Source organism: Macaca fascicularis, chromosome 20 (assembly GCF_037993035.2).
Source record: "Macaca fascicularis isolate 582-1 chromosome 20, T2T-MFA8v1.1".
NCBI classification, from domain to species: Eukaryota; Metazoa; Chordata; class Mammalia; order Primates; family Cercopithecidae; genus Macaca; species Macaca fascicularis.
In genome coordinates, this window is record NC_088394.1 from 5637533 (window position 1) to 5655018 (window position 17486).

The 17486-nt window shown below is 47.7% G+C and overlaps 1 protein-coding gene and 1 long non-coding RNA gene across 27 annotated transcripts in view; both read right to left on the bottom strand.

The window, feature by feature from the left end:
• Nucleotides 1-17486, bottom strand: part of GLYR1 (glyoxylate reductase 1 homolog) — a 44610-nt gene that overhangs the window by 21572 nt on the left and 5552 nt on the right. For 18 of the 26 annotated variants that reach the window (XR_006694650.2, XR_012429700.1, XR_012429693.1 and 15 more), the window contains exons 4-6: nt 10422-10560; nt 9644-9886; nt 533-619 (exon numbers count right to left, since the gene is read on the bottom strand). Coding sequence is in view for 10 of the 26 variants with exons in the window: in XM_015442368.3 (XP_015297854.1) it covers nt 533-619; nt 9644-9886; nt 10422-10560 (469 nt within the window). In the remaining 16 variants the exon portion in view is untranslated. The remainder of the gene's footprint in view (nt 1-532; nt 620-9643; nt 9887-10421; nt 10561-17486) is intronic. The other 8 variants (XR_012429697.1, XR_012429696.1, XR_012429701.1 and 5 more) reach the window with 1 other exon arrangement.
• Nucleotides 3313-6788, bottom strand: LOC141409364 (uncharacterized). The gene is made up of 2 exons (XR_012429714.1): nt 3935-6788; nt 3313-3607 (listed from the first exon to the last, which is right to left on the bottom strand). It is a non-coding gene; the product is annotated as an uncharacterized lncRNA (long non-coding RNA).

Here is a 17486-nt window from a genome sequence, read left to right on the forward strand (position 1 = left end):
CTGGAATTTCAGGGTTTCGGCCTACTTGTGTCTGGTACCAAGCCCTTGGGGATCTCATCTTACTGAGCATATTAAACAGAGTAGCCACAACAGTGGACCTTCATGGGCTTTCCATAATCATGCCCAGCAATAGGTGCAGCTGCACCAAGGATAACAGAACTAAACATTAAAATTGTATTTACGGATAATAGAAGGGTATTGATAAAATATTAGGGGGGAAAACTTATGGAATGATCCCTCTTTTGTGAAAAAGAGCCCTGCCCAAAATAACAAAAACCAGACATAAGTCTATAATCATCTAAATGAATGCTGAGTGGGCATCCCAGAGGACTGAAATCTGCCACCTCAAGCCTCACAGGGCTCACCCTAGAGGGAGATTTTTAATTTTTTATTTCATGGACTTCTGTACTGTTTTGTAATAATAACTTAAGCCTCACACACAAGAAAAGGACAAAAAAAAAAAAAAAAAGAGGATCACACAGGAACCTCGCCCTAAGCTGCAGCTTGTCCTGCCTGCAGAAGAGCTCCTTACCTCGCTTGCGGTTGGCTGCCATTTAAACGCGGCCATCGGTCCGGCCATCATCCCCTTCACGGTACTAGACTCCGGGATGGTGAGATCCTACAGAGGGAGGGGCAGGGCATTTTAAAATCACATTCAAACCCCAATGAAATCCCTTGCAAGCTCCACAGTCTAAGTGAAAGTTCAAGCCAACCCCCAACCACTGTTCTGATGACTGACTGTCCCTCAGGAGAAACAAGCCAGTTCTTCCCATTAACACAAAGTGAGTCTTTCTTCTCAATTCTGGAAATAATGTGGGCTTATGTCTAAATTTCACAAAGATGGAGGTAATTAGAAAGCCCAAGTATGATCTGCAGTACTGTCTGCAAAGTTGCGGAGTAAATGCCATATAGTGAATACCAAACATTAAGAAATAGCAGTGGCGGCTGGGCGTGCTGGCTCACGCCTGTAATCCTAGCACTTTGGGAGGCCGAGGTGGGCAGATCACGAGGTCAAGAAATTGAGACCAGCCTGGCCAACATGGTGAAACCCTGTCTCTACCAAAAAAACCCAAAAAATTAGCCAGACATGGTGGCGGGCGCCTGTAATCCCAGCTACTTGGGAGGCTGAGGCAGGAGAATTGCTTGAACCCGGAAGGTGGAGGATGCAGTGAGCCAAGATCGTGCCACCGCACTCCAGCCTGGAGACACAGCAAGACTGCATCTCAAAAAACAAACAAACAAACAAACAAACAAAAACAACAAAAAAACAAGAACCAGGAGTGGCTTCAGCAGAAGGAATCCACCATATTTCAAAAAAACAAATAAAACCACATGGGGCTGATGAGGTCTGCTCACATTTTACAGCTATTGTGACAAAGGCTGAATTAAACTCCAGGGTAGCCGGAACCCAAGAGCCTGAACTCTCCTGAGACGGACACAGGAGAGGACATAGAGGATGTGGTGAAACGAGCAGCTCCTCTTCACGTTCTTCCTGGGCAAAGGGTCCTCTTTCCAATTCTTTTTTTTTTTTTTTTTGAGACGGGAGTCTCGCTCTGTCTCCCAGGCTGGAGTGCAGTGGCGCAATCTCGGCTCACTGCAAGCTCCACCTCCCGGGTTCACGCCATTCTCCTGCCTCAGCCTCCCGTGTAGCTGGGACTACAGGCGCCCGCCCCCGTACCCGGCTAATTTTTTGTATTTTTAGTAGAGACAAGGTTTCACCATGTTAGCCAGGATGGTCTCAATCTCCTGACCTCGTGATCTGCCCGTCTCAGCCTCCCAAAGTGCTGGGATTACAGGTTTGAGCCACCACGCCCGGCCCCCTCTTTCCAATTCTAACACTGGTCTGGTCCCTCTCGACTGCTCTGATGTTACCTTGCACTCCCTTTCCCCAGTCGCTCCCTTCCAGCCACAGTGGCCCTCCTGACACCTCCTGCCTAGACTACTCCTGAGGTTTTCTTAGTCTTAGAAAATGCCTGCTCCATTCTACTAGGCTGACATCTTTAGAGCCCTCCTTGACCCCTCTTCTCTAATCACTGGCAATGAATGGGGCTTTATAGTTGGGGATCTGCCCAACCCCTTCTTCTCACCATCCAGGCTACCAGTATCTAAGCTCAGGCCATTGCTGGCCACCTGGACAATTGCAAAAATAAATCTCCCGGCTTCCACTCACAGTCTAGTCTCTACACAGCAGCCAGTCATCTACCAAAAGGGCCAATCAGATCCATGACACTTCTCTGCCTAAAACTGGCTTCCAGTCTCACATAGTAAAGCCACGGGCTTCATGAGCATGGTCTACAGGGAGGGTCTTGCAAGTTCTGCCATCTCCCACCCATCCCACGCCAATCTCCAACCTCAAGTACTATTTCTTCCTCCTGTCACTGCTCTCCAACTCATTAGCATCCTGCTAGCCTTCCACCCAGGCCCCAAACACACCAAGCATGTGCCTGCCCTGGCTCCCTTGTGCTACTGGGAACGTTATTCTGACAGTTATCTCCTTGGCTCAGGCTTGCTTTAGGACTCTGTTGAAATGTCACCTTATCAGAGTGGCTTCACCTGACCTCTCTGTATTTTTGCCCACAGAACATGATGCTGATGTGGATCATAATGAGAAAAAATGCTTTCATAGGGCTTACTACATGCTAGATGTCACTATAAGTGCTATTTTATATGTACGTTCTCATGTAATTCTCACCCCTTCATGAAACAGAACTACTATGATCTTTTTTTTTTTTTTTTTTTTTTGAGATAGAGTCTTGCTCTATAGCCCGGACTGGGGTGCAATGGCGTGATCTTGGCTCACTGCAAGCTCTGCCTCCTGCGTTCAAGCGATTCTCCTGCCTCAGCCTCCTGAGTAGCTGGGACCACAGGCACATGCCACCACGCCCGGCTAATTTTTTGTGTGTTTAGTAGAGACGGGGTTTCACCATGTTAGCCAGGATGGTCTCCTGACCTTGTGATCCGCCCCGTTGGCCTCCCAAAGTGCTGGGATTATAGGCGTGAGCCATTGCGCCCAGCCCTATTATTATCTTCTTCTACAGAATACAAAACTAAGGCACACAGAGCTTAAGTAACCTTGCTTAAGGTCACCGAGTCAGTCACTGGTGTGGTAGATACAATTTATTTATTTGGAGGCATAGTCTAGCTCTGTCACCTAGGCTGGAGTGCAGGGACGCAATTAGGGCTCACCGCAGCCTCAACCACCTGGGGTGGGAAGAAGTGATCTTCCCACCTCAGCCTCCTGGGTAGCTGGGACTACAGGTGTGCGCCACCATGCCCGGCTAACTTTTTCTTTTTCTTTTTTGTAGATTTATTATTTATTTGCAATTATTCTTTTTTTGTAATTTTTAATTTTTTGTTTTTATAGGGTCTTGCTATGTTGGCCAGACTGGTCTCATTATAACTTCTGGCCTCAAGTGATCCTCCTACCTCGGCCTTCCAAAGTACTAGATTATGCGAGTGAGCCACTGTGCCTAGCAGACTGACAGAATTTGGCTCCAGGGTCTGTCATATTAGAAGCACATCCTAGGAAAGCAAGAACTCTGCCAGTTTCGCCTACTCTACAACCCATGCTGGCATACAGTCCAGGTTCAATTGTTACTGAAGGAGCCTTGTCTGACTTTTTTTTTTTTTTTTTTTTTTTTTTTTTTTTTTTTTGAGACGGAGTCTCGCTCTGTCACCCAGGCTGGAGTGCATTGGCCGGATCTCAGCTCACTGCAAGCTCCGCCTCCCGGGTTCACGCCATTCTCCTGCCTCAGCCTCCCGAGTAGCTGGGACTACAGGCGCCTGCCACCTCGCCCGGCTAAGTTTTTGTATTTTTAGTAGAGACGGGGTTTCACTGTGTTAGCCAGGATGGTCTCGATCTCCTGACCTCGTGATCCGCCCGTCTCGGCCTCCCAAAGTGCTGGGATTACAGGCTTGAGCCACCGCGCCCGGCCTTGTCTGACTTTTATACTGCTTTCTCTCCAGGCATCTGGCCTATGGTAGAATTGCTCAGTAAACATTTGTTGAATTCAGAGGTTTTTGGGGGAAGAGAAAGGCCCAGCCCAGAGCTGCTCAAAAGAATATTCTGCAATGATACAGGGCGTGTCCTATATCTGCACTGTGTGATAGAGCACGCGCCAGTCAAGTGTCACTGTGGAGCATCTCACACGATAGGATGATGGAGATGGAGAAGCTGCATTTTAACGTGTATTTAATTTAAATTTAAATGGCCAATTGTGGCTGGGGCAGCACAGCTGTCTGGGGAGGTGCAGCCCTAGGAATTGCCTAAGGACACAATGACCCAATGGGAACAAGGAGGAGGCAGCTTGTAGCTCTCAGTTTGGCACTAAGGAAGGGCCCCAACTCCTAAACTTCTGCTCCTCGTTTGAGTGTGGGATTCTGGGAGAGTCACAGACCTGACAGTGCTACTTTGATCCAGGTGGGCTGTGCCCAGAGTTCATCCCCAGAAAGAGGGTGGGTAGGCACTGCTGGGGTACAGCACTTACACGCAGGTCCAGACACAAACCCAGCCTTTCCCTGCCTGCCTCCGCCATCAAGGTCAGCCTTTTCCATTAATCCTCACGGGGCAGGAGATTATGTCCCGGAATGGCACTCAGCTGGGCTTTGCCCAGTTATCAGCCTATTTGGCTGCTCAGTGTTTCTGAGAGGAGCTCGACAGCCAGATGACAATTACTACAGCAACACACACACAAACACCTTCCTCTGAGACTACAGGATATATCACATTTAAAACGCACCAAAATTCCAAAGCCCAGGCACCGATTCCCTACCCGTCTGAAGGTGCTGAACTGAAACGGCTCTCCGTCCTGTACCACTTGCCAGCTCTGTCCCCTCCTGCTCTTATGTCCTTTCACTATGGGCCAGGCCAAGCACAAAGAACAGGTAGGAAGGACACCTCGAAGGGTCAACAGCAGCTAGAGCTCCTGGACCACAGACGCACCTGGTTTTATTATGCTTTGTTTTATTGTGCTTCATAGGTATTGCACTTTTTTTTTTTTTAAACGAATTGAAGGTTTGTGGCAGCCCAGTATCAACCAAGTCTGTGGGGCCATTCTCCCAGCAGCAGGTGCTCACTTTGTGTCTCCGTCAGCATTTTTTTAAGCAATGAAGTATTTTTAACTTAAGGTATATACTTTTTTTTTTTGAGATGGAGTTTCGCTCTTGTTGCCCAGGCTGGAGTGCGGTGGCGCGATCTTGGCTCACCGCAACCTCCACCTCCCGGTTCAAGCAATTAATTCTCCTACCTCATCCTCCCAAGTAGCTGGGATTATAGCTGGGATTACAGGCATGCACCATCATACCCGGCTAATTTTTTTAATTTTTAGTAGAGATGGGGTTTCTACATGTTGGCCAGGCTGGTCTTGAACTCCTGACCTCAGGTGATCCACACACCTTGGCCTCCCAAAGTGCTGGGATTATAGGTGTGAGCCACTGCGCCTGGCTTTTTTTTTTTTTTTTTTTTTTGAGATGGAGTCTCGCTCTGTCGCCCAAGCTGGAGTGCAGTGGCGCGATCTCCGCTCACTGCAAGCTCCGCCTCCTGGGTTCAACGCCATTCTCCTGCCTCAGCCTCCCAGGTAGCTGGGACTACAGGCGACTGCCACCACACCTGGCTAATTTTTTGTATTTTTAGTAGAGACAGGGTTTTACCATGTTAGCCAGGATGGTCTCAATCTCCTGACCTAGTGATCCGCCCGCCTTGGCCTCCCAAAGTGCTGGGATTATAGGCGTGAGCCACTGCGCCCAGCCAAGGTATGTACATTTTTAAAAGACATATTGCTATTGTGCCACTTAATAGACTTCAGTATAAATCTAACTTTTACATGCACTAGGAAACCAAGATGTTTGTGTGACCTGCAATGATCTGGAATCGAACCTGCAGTATCTCCAAGGTATGCTACACTACTCCCCAAATTAATAATTCAGACTCAAGGGCAGTCTGCTGTTTACTGGGAGCTTGTGAGACGAGTCCTTGGAAGCCTGGGCAGTGGCCTCTGGGGTTCTCACTGCACAACTGGCTATTGTCGGTGAAACAAACCTAAAGAACTGATCAAATGCCTTGTACACGGGTACTGTTCTAAGTGCTGTGTCCACGTCAGTCATTTAACTCACACGGTGAACCTATGAGGCACATACTGTTATAATTCCTAACGATCAGATGAGGAAATTGAGGCAAAGATGGTTTGCTAAGTTCCTATACATGTGATTCAAACTCCGGGCCCTTGTCATAACCTCTCCTTTGTACTTCCCTTTATCCAATGAGAAGGTGTTTCTGTCCAGGGTGGCACAGGCGCTGGTGAGATGCGAGGCTTCACATTCCAGACAATATCAATTCGGGAAATAGTGTAAAATCTGACAGCCCAGATTCCTTTTGGATTCCAGGAAATAAATTCAAAAGTCACATTACATTTTTTGTGGATCAATTTAGATCATGCTCCCTATAAAGTTCTCTCTGCACTGCAGCTGGCAGTTTTTCCAAACCTTGGGGTCACGGTATCCAGGGACAGCACCACCGCTCTTGCTCTCACCACTCACTTAGCCTTAGGTCATCTAACAGTGAGAAGGGCTGTCTCTCACCAGAGGCCTCACACTGGCAGCCCACAGATATGTTTCTGTGGACCCAAGACATATTTTTTAACTAAGCACATTTAAAATTGGGATATTTCACATAAAAACCTGTATTTCCAGCTTTTCTTTTTTTTGAGATAGGGTCTCACACTGTTGCTCAGGCTGGAGCGCAGTGGTGCAAGTGTAGGTTACTACAGCCTTGACCTCCTGGGCTCAAGTGATCCTCCCACCCCAGCTTCCCAAGTATCTGGGACTACAGGTGTGTACCACTATGCCCAGTTAGTACTTTTTGTTTCTTTCTTTTTTTGTTGTTTTTTTGAGACAGGTGTGTCTTTTTTTGAGACTCGCTGTGTCACCAAGACTAAAGTGCAGTGGCATAATCTTGGCTCACTGTAACCTCCACCTCCTGGGTTCAAGTGATCTTCCCACCTCAGCTTTCTGAATAGGGGGCACTACAGGCACACACCACCAACTCCAGCTAATTTTTAATTCATTTATATTAATTTTTTTTTTTTCCTGAGACGGAGTCTCGCTCTGTCGCCCAGGCTAGAGTGCAATGGCGCGATCTCGGCTCCCTGCAACCTCTGCCTCCCAGGGTCAAGCGATTCTCCTGCCTCAGCTTCCCGAGTAGCTGGGATTACAGGCATGTGCCACCATGCCCGGCTAATTTTTGTATTTTTAGTAGAGATGGGGTTTCTCCATGTTGGTCAGGTTGGTCTCGAAATCCCGACCTGAGGTGATTTGCCCACCTCGGCCTCCCGAAGTGTTGGGATTACAGGCATGAGCCACCACGCCTAGCAAAAAAATATTTTAAAATAGAGATGGCGTCTCCCTATGTTGCCCAGGCTGGTCTAGAACTCCTGGGCTTAGGGGATCCTCCTGCCTTGGCCTCCCAAAGTGCTAGGATTACAGGTGTGAGCTGCCATGCCTGGCCAACTTTTTAGTTTTTGTAGAGCTCGTCTTGAACTCCTAAACTCAAGCAATCCGCTCACCTCAGCCTCCCAAAATGCTGGGATTGGCCGGGCGCGGTGGCTCAAGCCTGTAATCCCAGCACTTTGGGAGGCCGAGACGGGCGGATCGCGAGGTCAGGAGATCGAGACCATCCTGGCTAACACGGTGAAACCCCGTCTCTACTAAAAAATACAAAAAACTAGCCGGGCGAGGTGGCGGGCGCCTGTAGTCCCATCTGCTCCGGAGGCTGAGGCAGGAGAATGGCGTGAACCCGGGAGGCGGAGCTTGCAGTGAGCTGAGATCCGGCCACTGCACTCCAGCCCGGGCCACAGAGCGAGACTCTGTCTCAAAAAAAAAAAAAAAAAAAATGCTGGGATTACAGGCATAAGCCACCACACCTGGCCAATTTTATCTATTTATTTATTTATTTGTTGTAGGGAAAGGGTCTTACTATGTTGCTCAGCCTGGTCTCGAACTCCTGGGCTCATGTGATCTTCCTGCCTCAGCCTCCCAAAGTGCTATGATTGCAGGTGTGAGATACCACACCTGGCCTTTCCAGTTTCTCTTGAAAAAACAGACAACCTGGCAGAAGCTGGCTGGAACCCTGTGGAAGGAGCATGACCTCTCCAGACTCCCTGACCATGGCCAGCCCTGCTGCTCTGAGCACCAAGGCAGGTCAGCTGGGGTGCCTGGCACCCGTGCCACTGCTTCTTAGGTCCAGTCAGCTACAGTTGCTTCCATTACCTGCCTGGGCTCACTGGTGTCTGAATTTTTGAGCCTTGATCCAAAGTCTAGTGTTTCATCATGGCCTTATCACCCAACTGTTTCTGCCAGCCATCTGGCTTCTTTTTCCTGCTGTTGGCAATCCTGCCGCATTCCTGACACAGGCCCCTTCACTTTGAAATTCTTCTCTGTGGCCTTCTAACACTGGCCCCAAATCTCGTCAGCAAGAAGGCAAGAGATGCACCCTGGCTGCTTTATCTCATCTTGCTAGCTCCTCCCACTCCTTCCTGCCCCGAGCACGGCATTCTTGTTGCAATGCAGGCTTCCGCCCTTCCCTCTTCTCCCTCTCTTCCTGAGCCAACCCCATCCCACTGCCTGGACTCAAATACCCTTTTACAAATTCACCTCCCGAATCTACATTTCTAGTCCTGAGGTCACACCAAGCTCCCAGGCTGTCTAGGCCTTGCCTCAAATTCTTGCCATTCCAAACTGGTACTCTTTCTCCACAAGCCACCTCTATATCCCAACTCCTCTAAGAAAGTGATCATCAGTTTCCCAGGAATGAAGCAGGAAATCCTCTTTTCCTTTTTCTCATTCATCCTCTATATACCCAGTTACAGAATCTTAAGAACTCTTCCTCTAAAGTGCCTCTCACCTATTTGCTTGCAACATTTGCAATTACCCCCTTATGAATGCACACCTAGCCTTAGCCTTCTAATTGGCTCTGAGACTTTCCCCTCTGGACTCTGTGACTACTGGAGCACACATGGGAAGCACACACTGCCACCGGCTCAATCACCTTCACAGGCCCCCACTGACTCCAAGACGCTTTAGTACCATGCTGCTTCAGTAGATCTTCAGGCCCTCCAAGATCTAGGGACAAGCTTCCTTTTTCTCTGCTCTCCTTACTATCCTCTCCCTGTTCGAGAGTATCTCCGCCAGCACTGAGCCTCACATGGGCTGCGCCCTCCACCTCTGGAATGCCTTCCCTTCTTTCTTGCTAAGCCCTTCCCAGGACCAGCCCTTGTGCACCGGCTCAAGTGGACTGCTCTCCTACCTCATGCTCCTATTTCACACCTGCATCCAGGCCGTGTCTCTCACTGGAATATGGGATTCTTTTTTATTTTTTAAAATAAGAGTCAGGGTCTTAATTTATCACCCAAGCTAGAGTGCAGTGGTGCAATCGGCTCAATGCAGCCTTGAGCTCCAAGTCTCAAGCCATCTTCCTGCCTCAGCCTCCTGAGTTGCTGGGATAAGGCATGAGCCACCGCACCTGCCCTGCAGGATTCTTGAGCACAGAATTCTGCTCCCACTCCGTGAGCGGAGGCACACTGTAGAGCTTAACTCGCCCTTCTACTAAAAGGACATCACTAATCCCGGAAGCTGCAGAGAGGAAACAAACCTTCTCATCCTTTGGGGGCCGACCCCGCTTCCGGGGACTTTGCTCTTGGGCTCTTTTCAGAGGGGATTTGGAGCCTCTCTCTGAAGAGCCTGAAGACACCCTCTTCTTTCCTTCTCCCATGTTCTTCTTCACCTTCCCTTCAGACAGGCTAAGTTTGCGCTTCTCATCACCTGAGTTTGGCCTACTTCTCTCCTCACTGGAATTACGTCGATTCTTGTCATCAGCAGAATTGTGGGATGACGTCTGAAAGTTTAATAATAATAATGATAACTACCACCACAGCTGCTGTCGCCATCGCCACCACCATTTACAGGTGCCACGTGCTGCTACAGGCACTCTGTGTGGTCTCCTCACAGTGATCCTAGAATAGATTCTGCTGTCATCCCCAGACATTGGGAGAAGCAGATTAAAAGTCATTTTCCCTAGGTCCCAAAACTAGGAGATGGGACTTAAATGCAGGCAGTATATATATTTCAAAGGCTACGCTCCTAATCTGTGTGCTATGAAAGGAAGAAATGGCCTGTGCTAGACTCAAATGCTAGATATTTCTCCTGGGTCCAAGCAATTTTCCTAAAAGCAACAACCTACTCCAGAAAGGTTAGCCGCATGGAGTTTCAAGCTGATAAGCAAAATGCTGACACCTTAGAACTGAAGTAGCTTTCTCCAGTGGCATTTCAGAAGAACAAAGGTTTGGGCTTGGGTGACATTTAATCTGTTAGTTGCTATGCAAAAATCACCAGTCTGGCGTTGGTAGAAAGTGAACATTGTTGTCTCTCACCTGGTCTTTCCCTTTGGCTCTCCTGAGGAACTCTTCCACGGCATCTACCGCTTGCTGGAATCGTTTACCCTTGTTAATTTTTATCATTTCCTCTTTATGAGCATGATATGGCTTTAGCTGTTCCACTTTGATCCAGGCACTAGCAGAAAACAAAAACAGAAAGGGTATGATCCATATTGCATATGCCATGAAGTATCAACAACCTCACTATGGCACAGTTTAAATATCCATTTGGTTTAACTGGACTTTGCAACAGGCCTCACCATTTTTTTCAAAACATGCTATCAACCATCTCAGAGTCTCATGCCTAAAGTATATTTTCTTGAAACAAGTCAAGCAGAACCACCACCACCACCACTGCAGCAACCACAAATTAAATTCCTCCAGAGAAAGCACTGTGTTGCACATTACTTATTTCCACAGTTGTCTATCAGCTTCCAATGCCCAACCACATATACCCTGCCACTTGCTCAGGGCAGAAAGAAATCTGGAGACCGTTTCCCATTCTCACCAGGCAGCACAAATGGCCACACACGGATCCCTGGGAATCAGGGTACCTGGAAATGTGATAGACGACAGCAGCATTACTATGCAGGAAAATGCTTGCTGCTTGTCAACAATCGGAACCAGATTTATGATCTGTTGATCGACAGAGAATCAGGGATGTTACAGAGCTGAAGAAATGCAACATCTTCTAAAATTTGTGGCTCTTATGGATATTCACAGCCACTGAGCCTATATTTGTTCATAAATGATGGTAACCATGGCTACTAAACCACACAAAACACAGAACACATGGTTTGGAATAAGGGCAGCAGTTACAAAAGGAGGCATTTAAAAACGAGATGGCATGCTGTTTTATGATGTCTCAAAAAAAAGAAACAGAACAAGATTCTTGAGATTAAAAGTAGAAGAACACACATCTTTGATACTTAATTTTTAATTTCAACCATCAATGTTGGTGGTTGAAATTAACAGGATTTGACAGGAAAGTAGTCAGCTGTCAATTCTGGGGTACCTGGCCTGTCACACTAACCTGAACAAATCTGCTGCAGTTGGCTTTCTACGTTTCCCTCAATGACATGCAGCTTATAGAATCCAAGCACAAAATAATTTTATAGGCTTGACAAAGTATCAGTTAATTTACATGTTTTAGCCTGTGATACTCACAGCTTTCACAGCATAACCTTCAGAAAAAGTGGGTCAGGTTAAGGATACAGAAACCGACCTATCTCATGAGCTTCAGGTTGTTTTCTTTATAGAAAGCTAGAGAATATTCACTAACAGCGTCAGTGTTAACCTTTGCACATAAAAATAATGTTACTAACCCTCCACCAGCTACCTGGACTTTGAGTGTGGTGCTGGTAGTTGTGATGATGGGGTCTGTGCAAAAACACAGCCCTGGGATCATCGGCCTGCACATGACAGGCAGTGAACCACTATCAGGCATGCCAACATGGCTAACTGAGATGATGAATGGAGATACAGAAGCTGGTCTCCCTGGCACAGCTCCAACTAGAGGAGTTAGGCAAATTCCTTCCTTTTTTTTTTTTTTTTTTTTGAGACGGAGTTTCACTCTTGTTGCCCAGGCTAGAGTGCAATGGCGCAATCTCGGCTCACTGCAACCTTGCCTCCCGAGTTCAAGCGATTCTCCTGCCTCAGCCTCCCAAGTGCTGGGATTACAAGGCACGCACCACCACGGCTGGCTAATTTTATATTTTTAGTAGAGACAGGGCTTCTCCATGTTGGTCAGGCTGGTCGCGAACTCCTGACCTCAGGTGATCTGCCCGCCTCAGCTTCCCAAAGTGCTGGGATTCCAGGAGTGAGCCACCGCGCCTGGCCTTTTTTTTTTTGGAGGGGAGACAGAGTCTTGCTTTGTCACCCAGGATGGAGTGCAGTGGCACGATCTTAGCTCACTGTAATCTCTGCCTCCCAGGTTCAAGCAACTCTCCTGCCTCAATTTTCCGAGTTGCTGAGACTACAGGTATGTACCACCACACCCAGCTAATCTTTATATTTCTAGTAGAGACGGGGTTTCCCTGTGTTGGCCAGGCTGGTCTTGAACTTCTGGCCTCCAGTGATCCGCCCGCCTTGGCCTCCCAAAGTGCTGGGATTACAGGCGTGAGCCAGCAAATTACTTTCTAGTGACCAACTCATCTTTTTTTTTTTTTTTTTTTTTGAGACGGAGTCTCGCTCTGTCGCCCAGGCTGGAGTTCAGTGGCCGGATCTCAGCTCACTGCAAGCTCTGCCTCCTGGGTTCACGCCATTCTCCTGCCTCAGCCTCCCGAGTAGCTGGGAGTACAGGCGCCTGCCACCTCGCCCGGCTAGTTTTTTGTATGTTTTTAGTAGAGACGGGGTTTCACCGTGTTAGCCAGGATGGTCTCGATCTCCTGACCTCGTGATCCGCCCATCTCGGCCTCCCAAAGTGCTGGGATTACAGGCTTGAGCCACCGCGCCCGGCCCAACTCATCTTAAAGTTTGAAATTCAACATGAGAGTGCCAATGAGTCCAATCTGCCAGGAGGATAAGTGGAAGGAGATTTTGACCTCAGATTTTCTGGCAAGTATATCCCTGAACTCACTCCCTTCCCTCTCCTTATGGGGATGCTAATGACAGGCCAGAGCAATCAGACACAAAGTCAGACCCAGCCCCAAAAGCCAGTGAAGCTACCATACTAACCCGTGGGTCTGAGATGACACAACCAGTATCAGGGATAAAGCTTAAGGAGTTGTGACTAGCCTCTTCCTCCTAGGAGCTTCTGTTCAGAAGCTGAGAACCATACAAGTTCCCAATATAGGACCAACAAAGTGATTTTTATGGAGCCCCTTGAGATGGGACAACAGACTCCAAGACTCGCTAATCCCATTCATGCCATCCTGCTACCTCCATCCCCGACTTCCACTCCCCAGCCTCACAAGAACCTGATTCTGAGAGAATGGAAAGGTGAAGATGTCTGTGAAGTGCCAAGAAATCAACCCCATTTTTTGTTGAAGCATCTTACAAGGTTTACTGATTTCTGCTAGAAGGAACTGTACAGTCAAAATTCCACTCACTTTAAAGCGTTTGAGATACTGAAATTTTCCTCTTTACAACCATCTTCAAAACATTAAAATGGCTAAATGAACCGACAGTATGAATAGGATGGTAAATCCAAGAAATGTTAATCTATTTAAGGAATCAACTTATTGCTGGAGAAGCATCCTGTTACATCAGAAAACAGCCATAAGAAACCAGCTTGGCTGGGCACAGTGGCTAACACCTGTAATCCCAGCACTTTGGGAGGCAGAGGCAGGTAGATCGTGGTAGTAATTGCCTGAAAACAGCCAAGGTCATTACAGAGAAGGAAAGGGAATGTCTCATAAGATATCTGGCTACGTGGAGATGATCAAGATAAAAAGCAATGCATGTTATATGCCACCATTCGTGCAAAGATAAGGAAAACGGACTGACCATGCACTGATATCTCTGGAGGGACACAACATCAGAAACTGGTCTAACTGGGTGTCTGTGGGATGGGGATGAATGCAACTGTTTCAGTGTTGACAGGTTTTTGTTTTTTTTTTTTTTGAATGGTGAACACATATTATCTTGAAAAAACCGAATCAATACAAAAGGCCTCTGCCATAGAACACAGGCTATTCCGACTGCCCAGAGGGTTTCCTCCATGACTTCCTGGTTTGTAGGTTTGCTCTGGTGGGTTGCACCTGCCTGGCTGCTGGCATAACTGCACCTGTAACACAGCCAATTTACCCTGGTGACCTGACACACTTCCTATAAAAAGTCTCTTCATCTATGAATACAGAACTGCCACTAAGCCACTCTCAGATTATTCCAATCAAAATGAATTAAAATCTGGTATTTTCAAAAACTTCCACATTTCCGATTTGCTTTCCTCTTAAATGAAAATTATACATGTAGGGCCAGGTGCGGCGGCCCACACCTGTAATCCCAACACTTTGGGAGACCAAGGCAGGTGGATCACTTGAGGCCAGGAGTTCAAGACCAGCCTAGCCAACATGGCGAAATCCCATCTCTACTAGAAAACACAAAAGTTAGCTAGGTGTGGTAGCACGTCTGTAATCCCAGCTACTCAGGAGGCTGAAGCAGGAATTGCTTGAACCCAGGAGGTGTAGGCTGTAGCGAGTGGAGATCTTGCCACTGCACTCCAGCACGGGTGACAAAGCAATACTTGATTAAAAAAAAAAAAAAAAAAGAAAACCATACATGTAGATACCGTATATTAAAGATGTCAGCTTATGACTAATCTTGAACCCCCTTACATTTGTTTCAGCCTTTGCACAGACAGGTGACATGGGCTGAAGCCTTGAAGCTAAAAGAAAGAGAAAAGGAGAAAGGGCGGGGAGAAGACGGGGGACGGAGGGAGACAGACAGAGAAAAAGAACACACACACACACACACATACACACAAGCATGGAGTTTTCTAAAGGTGAGAACAAGCCGGGCATGGTAGCTCACACCTGTAATTCCAGCACTTTGGGAGGCCGAGGTCAAGAGATCAAGACCATCCTGGCCAACACGGTGAAACCCTGTGTCTACTAAAAATACAAAAATTAACTAGGTGTGGTGGCGTGCGCCTGTAATCCCAGCTACTCGGGATGCTGAGGCAGAAGAATCGCTTGAACCCAGGAGGCGGAGGTTGCAGTGAGCAGAGATCGTGCCACTGCATTCCAGCCTGGCGACAGAGCGAGACTCTGTCTCAAAAAAATAAAAATAAAAATAAGAATAAAAATACAAGTGACAACAAAGATGGGGCCAGAAGGTGTGGGTTCTCCATTTGCATTTGGTGAATACTTAGTAAACAATTTCTATGCATGATTTTTTAAAAAAAAATCCTAGGAGCTTCTGGTCAGAAGCTGAGGACCACACAAGTTCCCAATGTAGGACCAACCAGGTGACTTTTTTGGAGCCTCTTGAGATGGGACAACAGACTCCCAAGACAAAAGGGGGTGAAGATTACTGAGGTGTTCCAGGTTAAGTTCTTCAGAAGTAAAAGCACCAGAAAAAAACACACACAAATCAGGTGCAGGTGAAAGGAAAAAGGGATGCTTCCAAGCTGCTATGTTAATTATTAACCACAAATTCTTCCAAAACAGCTACTTTCAGTACTGACTCAGACACCTCACATCCAGTGAGACCTGTCCACTTTAGATGTGGCTTGATGGAAAAAGTACCACTGGTCTTTCAGTTTCCTCATCTGTGAAAAAATAAAACCAGAAAGATGACCCTGTGCACTTCCTGAAAGGGCTGCTCTGAGGACTGGAGGTGAAGACTGCCATGGAAACTCGCGGGTAGGTACTTGCAGCCTCTCCATGGTTTGTCCACAATCTGTTGAAATGGTTGGTTTCTGGTGGCTTCTGAGCACTTGTAATTTAAATGAACACTCCCTCCATTCCACTATCATTTATAGCCACTGATGAAACTTTTCCTTCTTTCTTTTTTTTGAGACGGAGTCTCGCTCTGTCGCCCAGGCTGGAGTGCAGTGGCACAATCTCAGCTCACTGCAAGCTCCGCCTCCCGGGTTCACACCATTCTCCTGCCTCAGCCTCCCAAGTAGCTGGGACTACAGGTGCCCGCCACCACACCCGGCTAATTTTTTTTTGTATTTTTAGTAGAGACGGGGTTTCACAGCGTTAGCCAGGATGGTCTCGATCTCCTGACCTCCTGATCTGCCCACTTCAGCCTCCCAAAGTGCTGGGATTACAGGCGTGAGCCGCTGCGCCCGGCCTCTTTTTTTTTTCAGACGGAGTCTCACTCTGTTGCCCAGGCTGCAGTGCAGTAGCGTGATCTTGGCTTACTGCAAGCTCTGCCTCTGGGGTTCACCTCTGGGGTGAGGCGCAGTCCAGCTTCTACAGGAGCCACTTATGACTTTGTCTTCACAAGTTCTCATCCCTAAAAAATCCCCTTGCAATACCTGTCTACACCACCTCTTAAACGCCCATTTCATCCAGTGCTCCTCACACTGGTCCTAACGCAGTCACGCCACAATCTACTTGCAGTGCCCATCGCCAAAATCCTCCAGGCCATTGGCTGTTTCCTACATCCTGATCCTGTGCTTCCTTCAGTCTTTGCTTCTCCACATTTAAGGGTCCTGGTCTTTTGTCTGACTCAGTTCCCTTTTCGGGATCTTGGCCAGTTCTAATAGATCCCTTTGGAAGCATGATCTGAAGTACACATAGTATTCCTGATGAGGCACAGTACAGTTTCACATCAAGGTGGAATCATGCATGATTTTGTACTCAAAGCCTTTTTGGTAAAAAGAGCATACCTGGCTGACATCCTTTAGGAACTTCCAACTCTCATATTCCTTTCTTTTCAAACACACACACACGCTCTCTCTCTCTCTCTCTGTCTCATAGTGAGAGTCTCCATCTCTCTGTTTTCCATACTTTTTTTTTTTTTTTTTTTGAGACGGAGTCTCGCTGTGTCTCCCAGGCTGGAGTGCAGTGGCGTGATCTCGGCTCACTGCAAGCTCCGCCTCCCGGGTTCACGCCATTCTCCTGCCTCAGCCTCCCAAGTAGCTGAGACTACAGGCGCCCGCCACCACGCCCGGCTAGTTTTTTGTATTTTTAGTAGAGACGGGGTTTCACCATGTTAGCCAGGATAGTCTCGATCTCCTGACCTCGTGATCCACCCGCCTCGGCCTCCCAAAGTGCTGGGATTACAGGCTTGAGCCACCGCGCCCGGCCTGTTTTCCATACTTAAAGGCATCCTGGCCCAATGTCTGCTAATACCTGCTGTATGGCAAGCCACATTCTACACCAGTGATACTACTTTTCCTTCCTAACCATGAGGTAGGGGGTATCATCCCCTTACGTGGAGGACACAGAGGCTCAGAAAGGTGAAATAGCTTGCCCAGATCAGGGAGCAAGGTGGAACTGGTACCTGAATGCACATTAGGCCGGTAACCAATCCAGAGCTCTTTCCCCCAAAGTAATCTGCTGTCAGCAGCCAATCTGGAGATCTTACCTTAATAGAAAAACACATTAACCCACCCCAGCACTGATCACTAAGGAAGTGTTCCTCCTTTAGAGAAGTACTGTACAT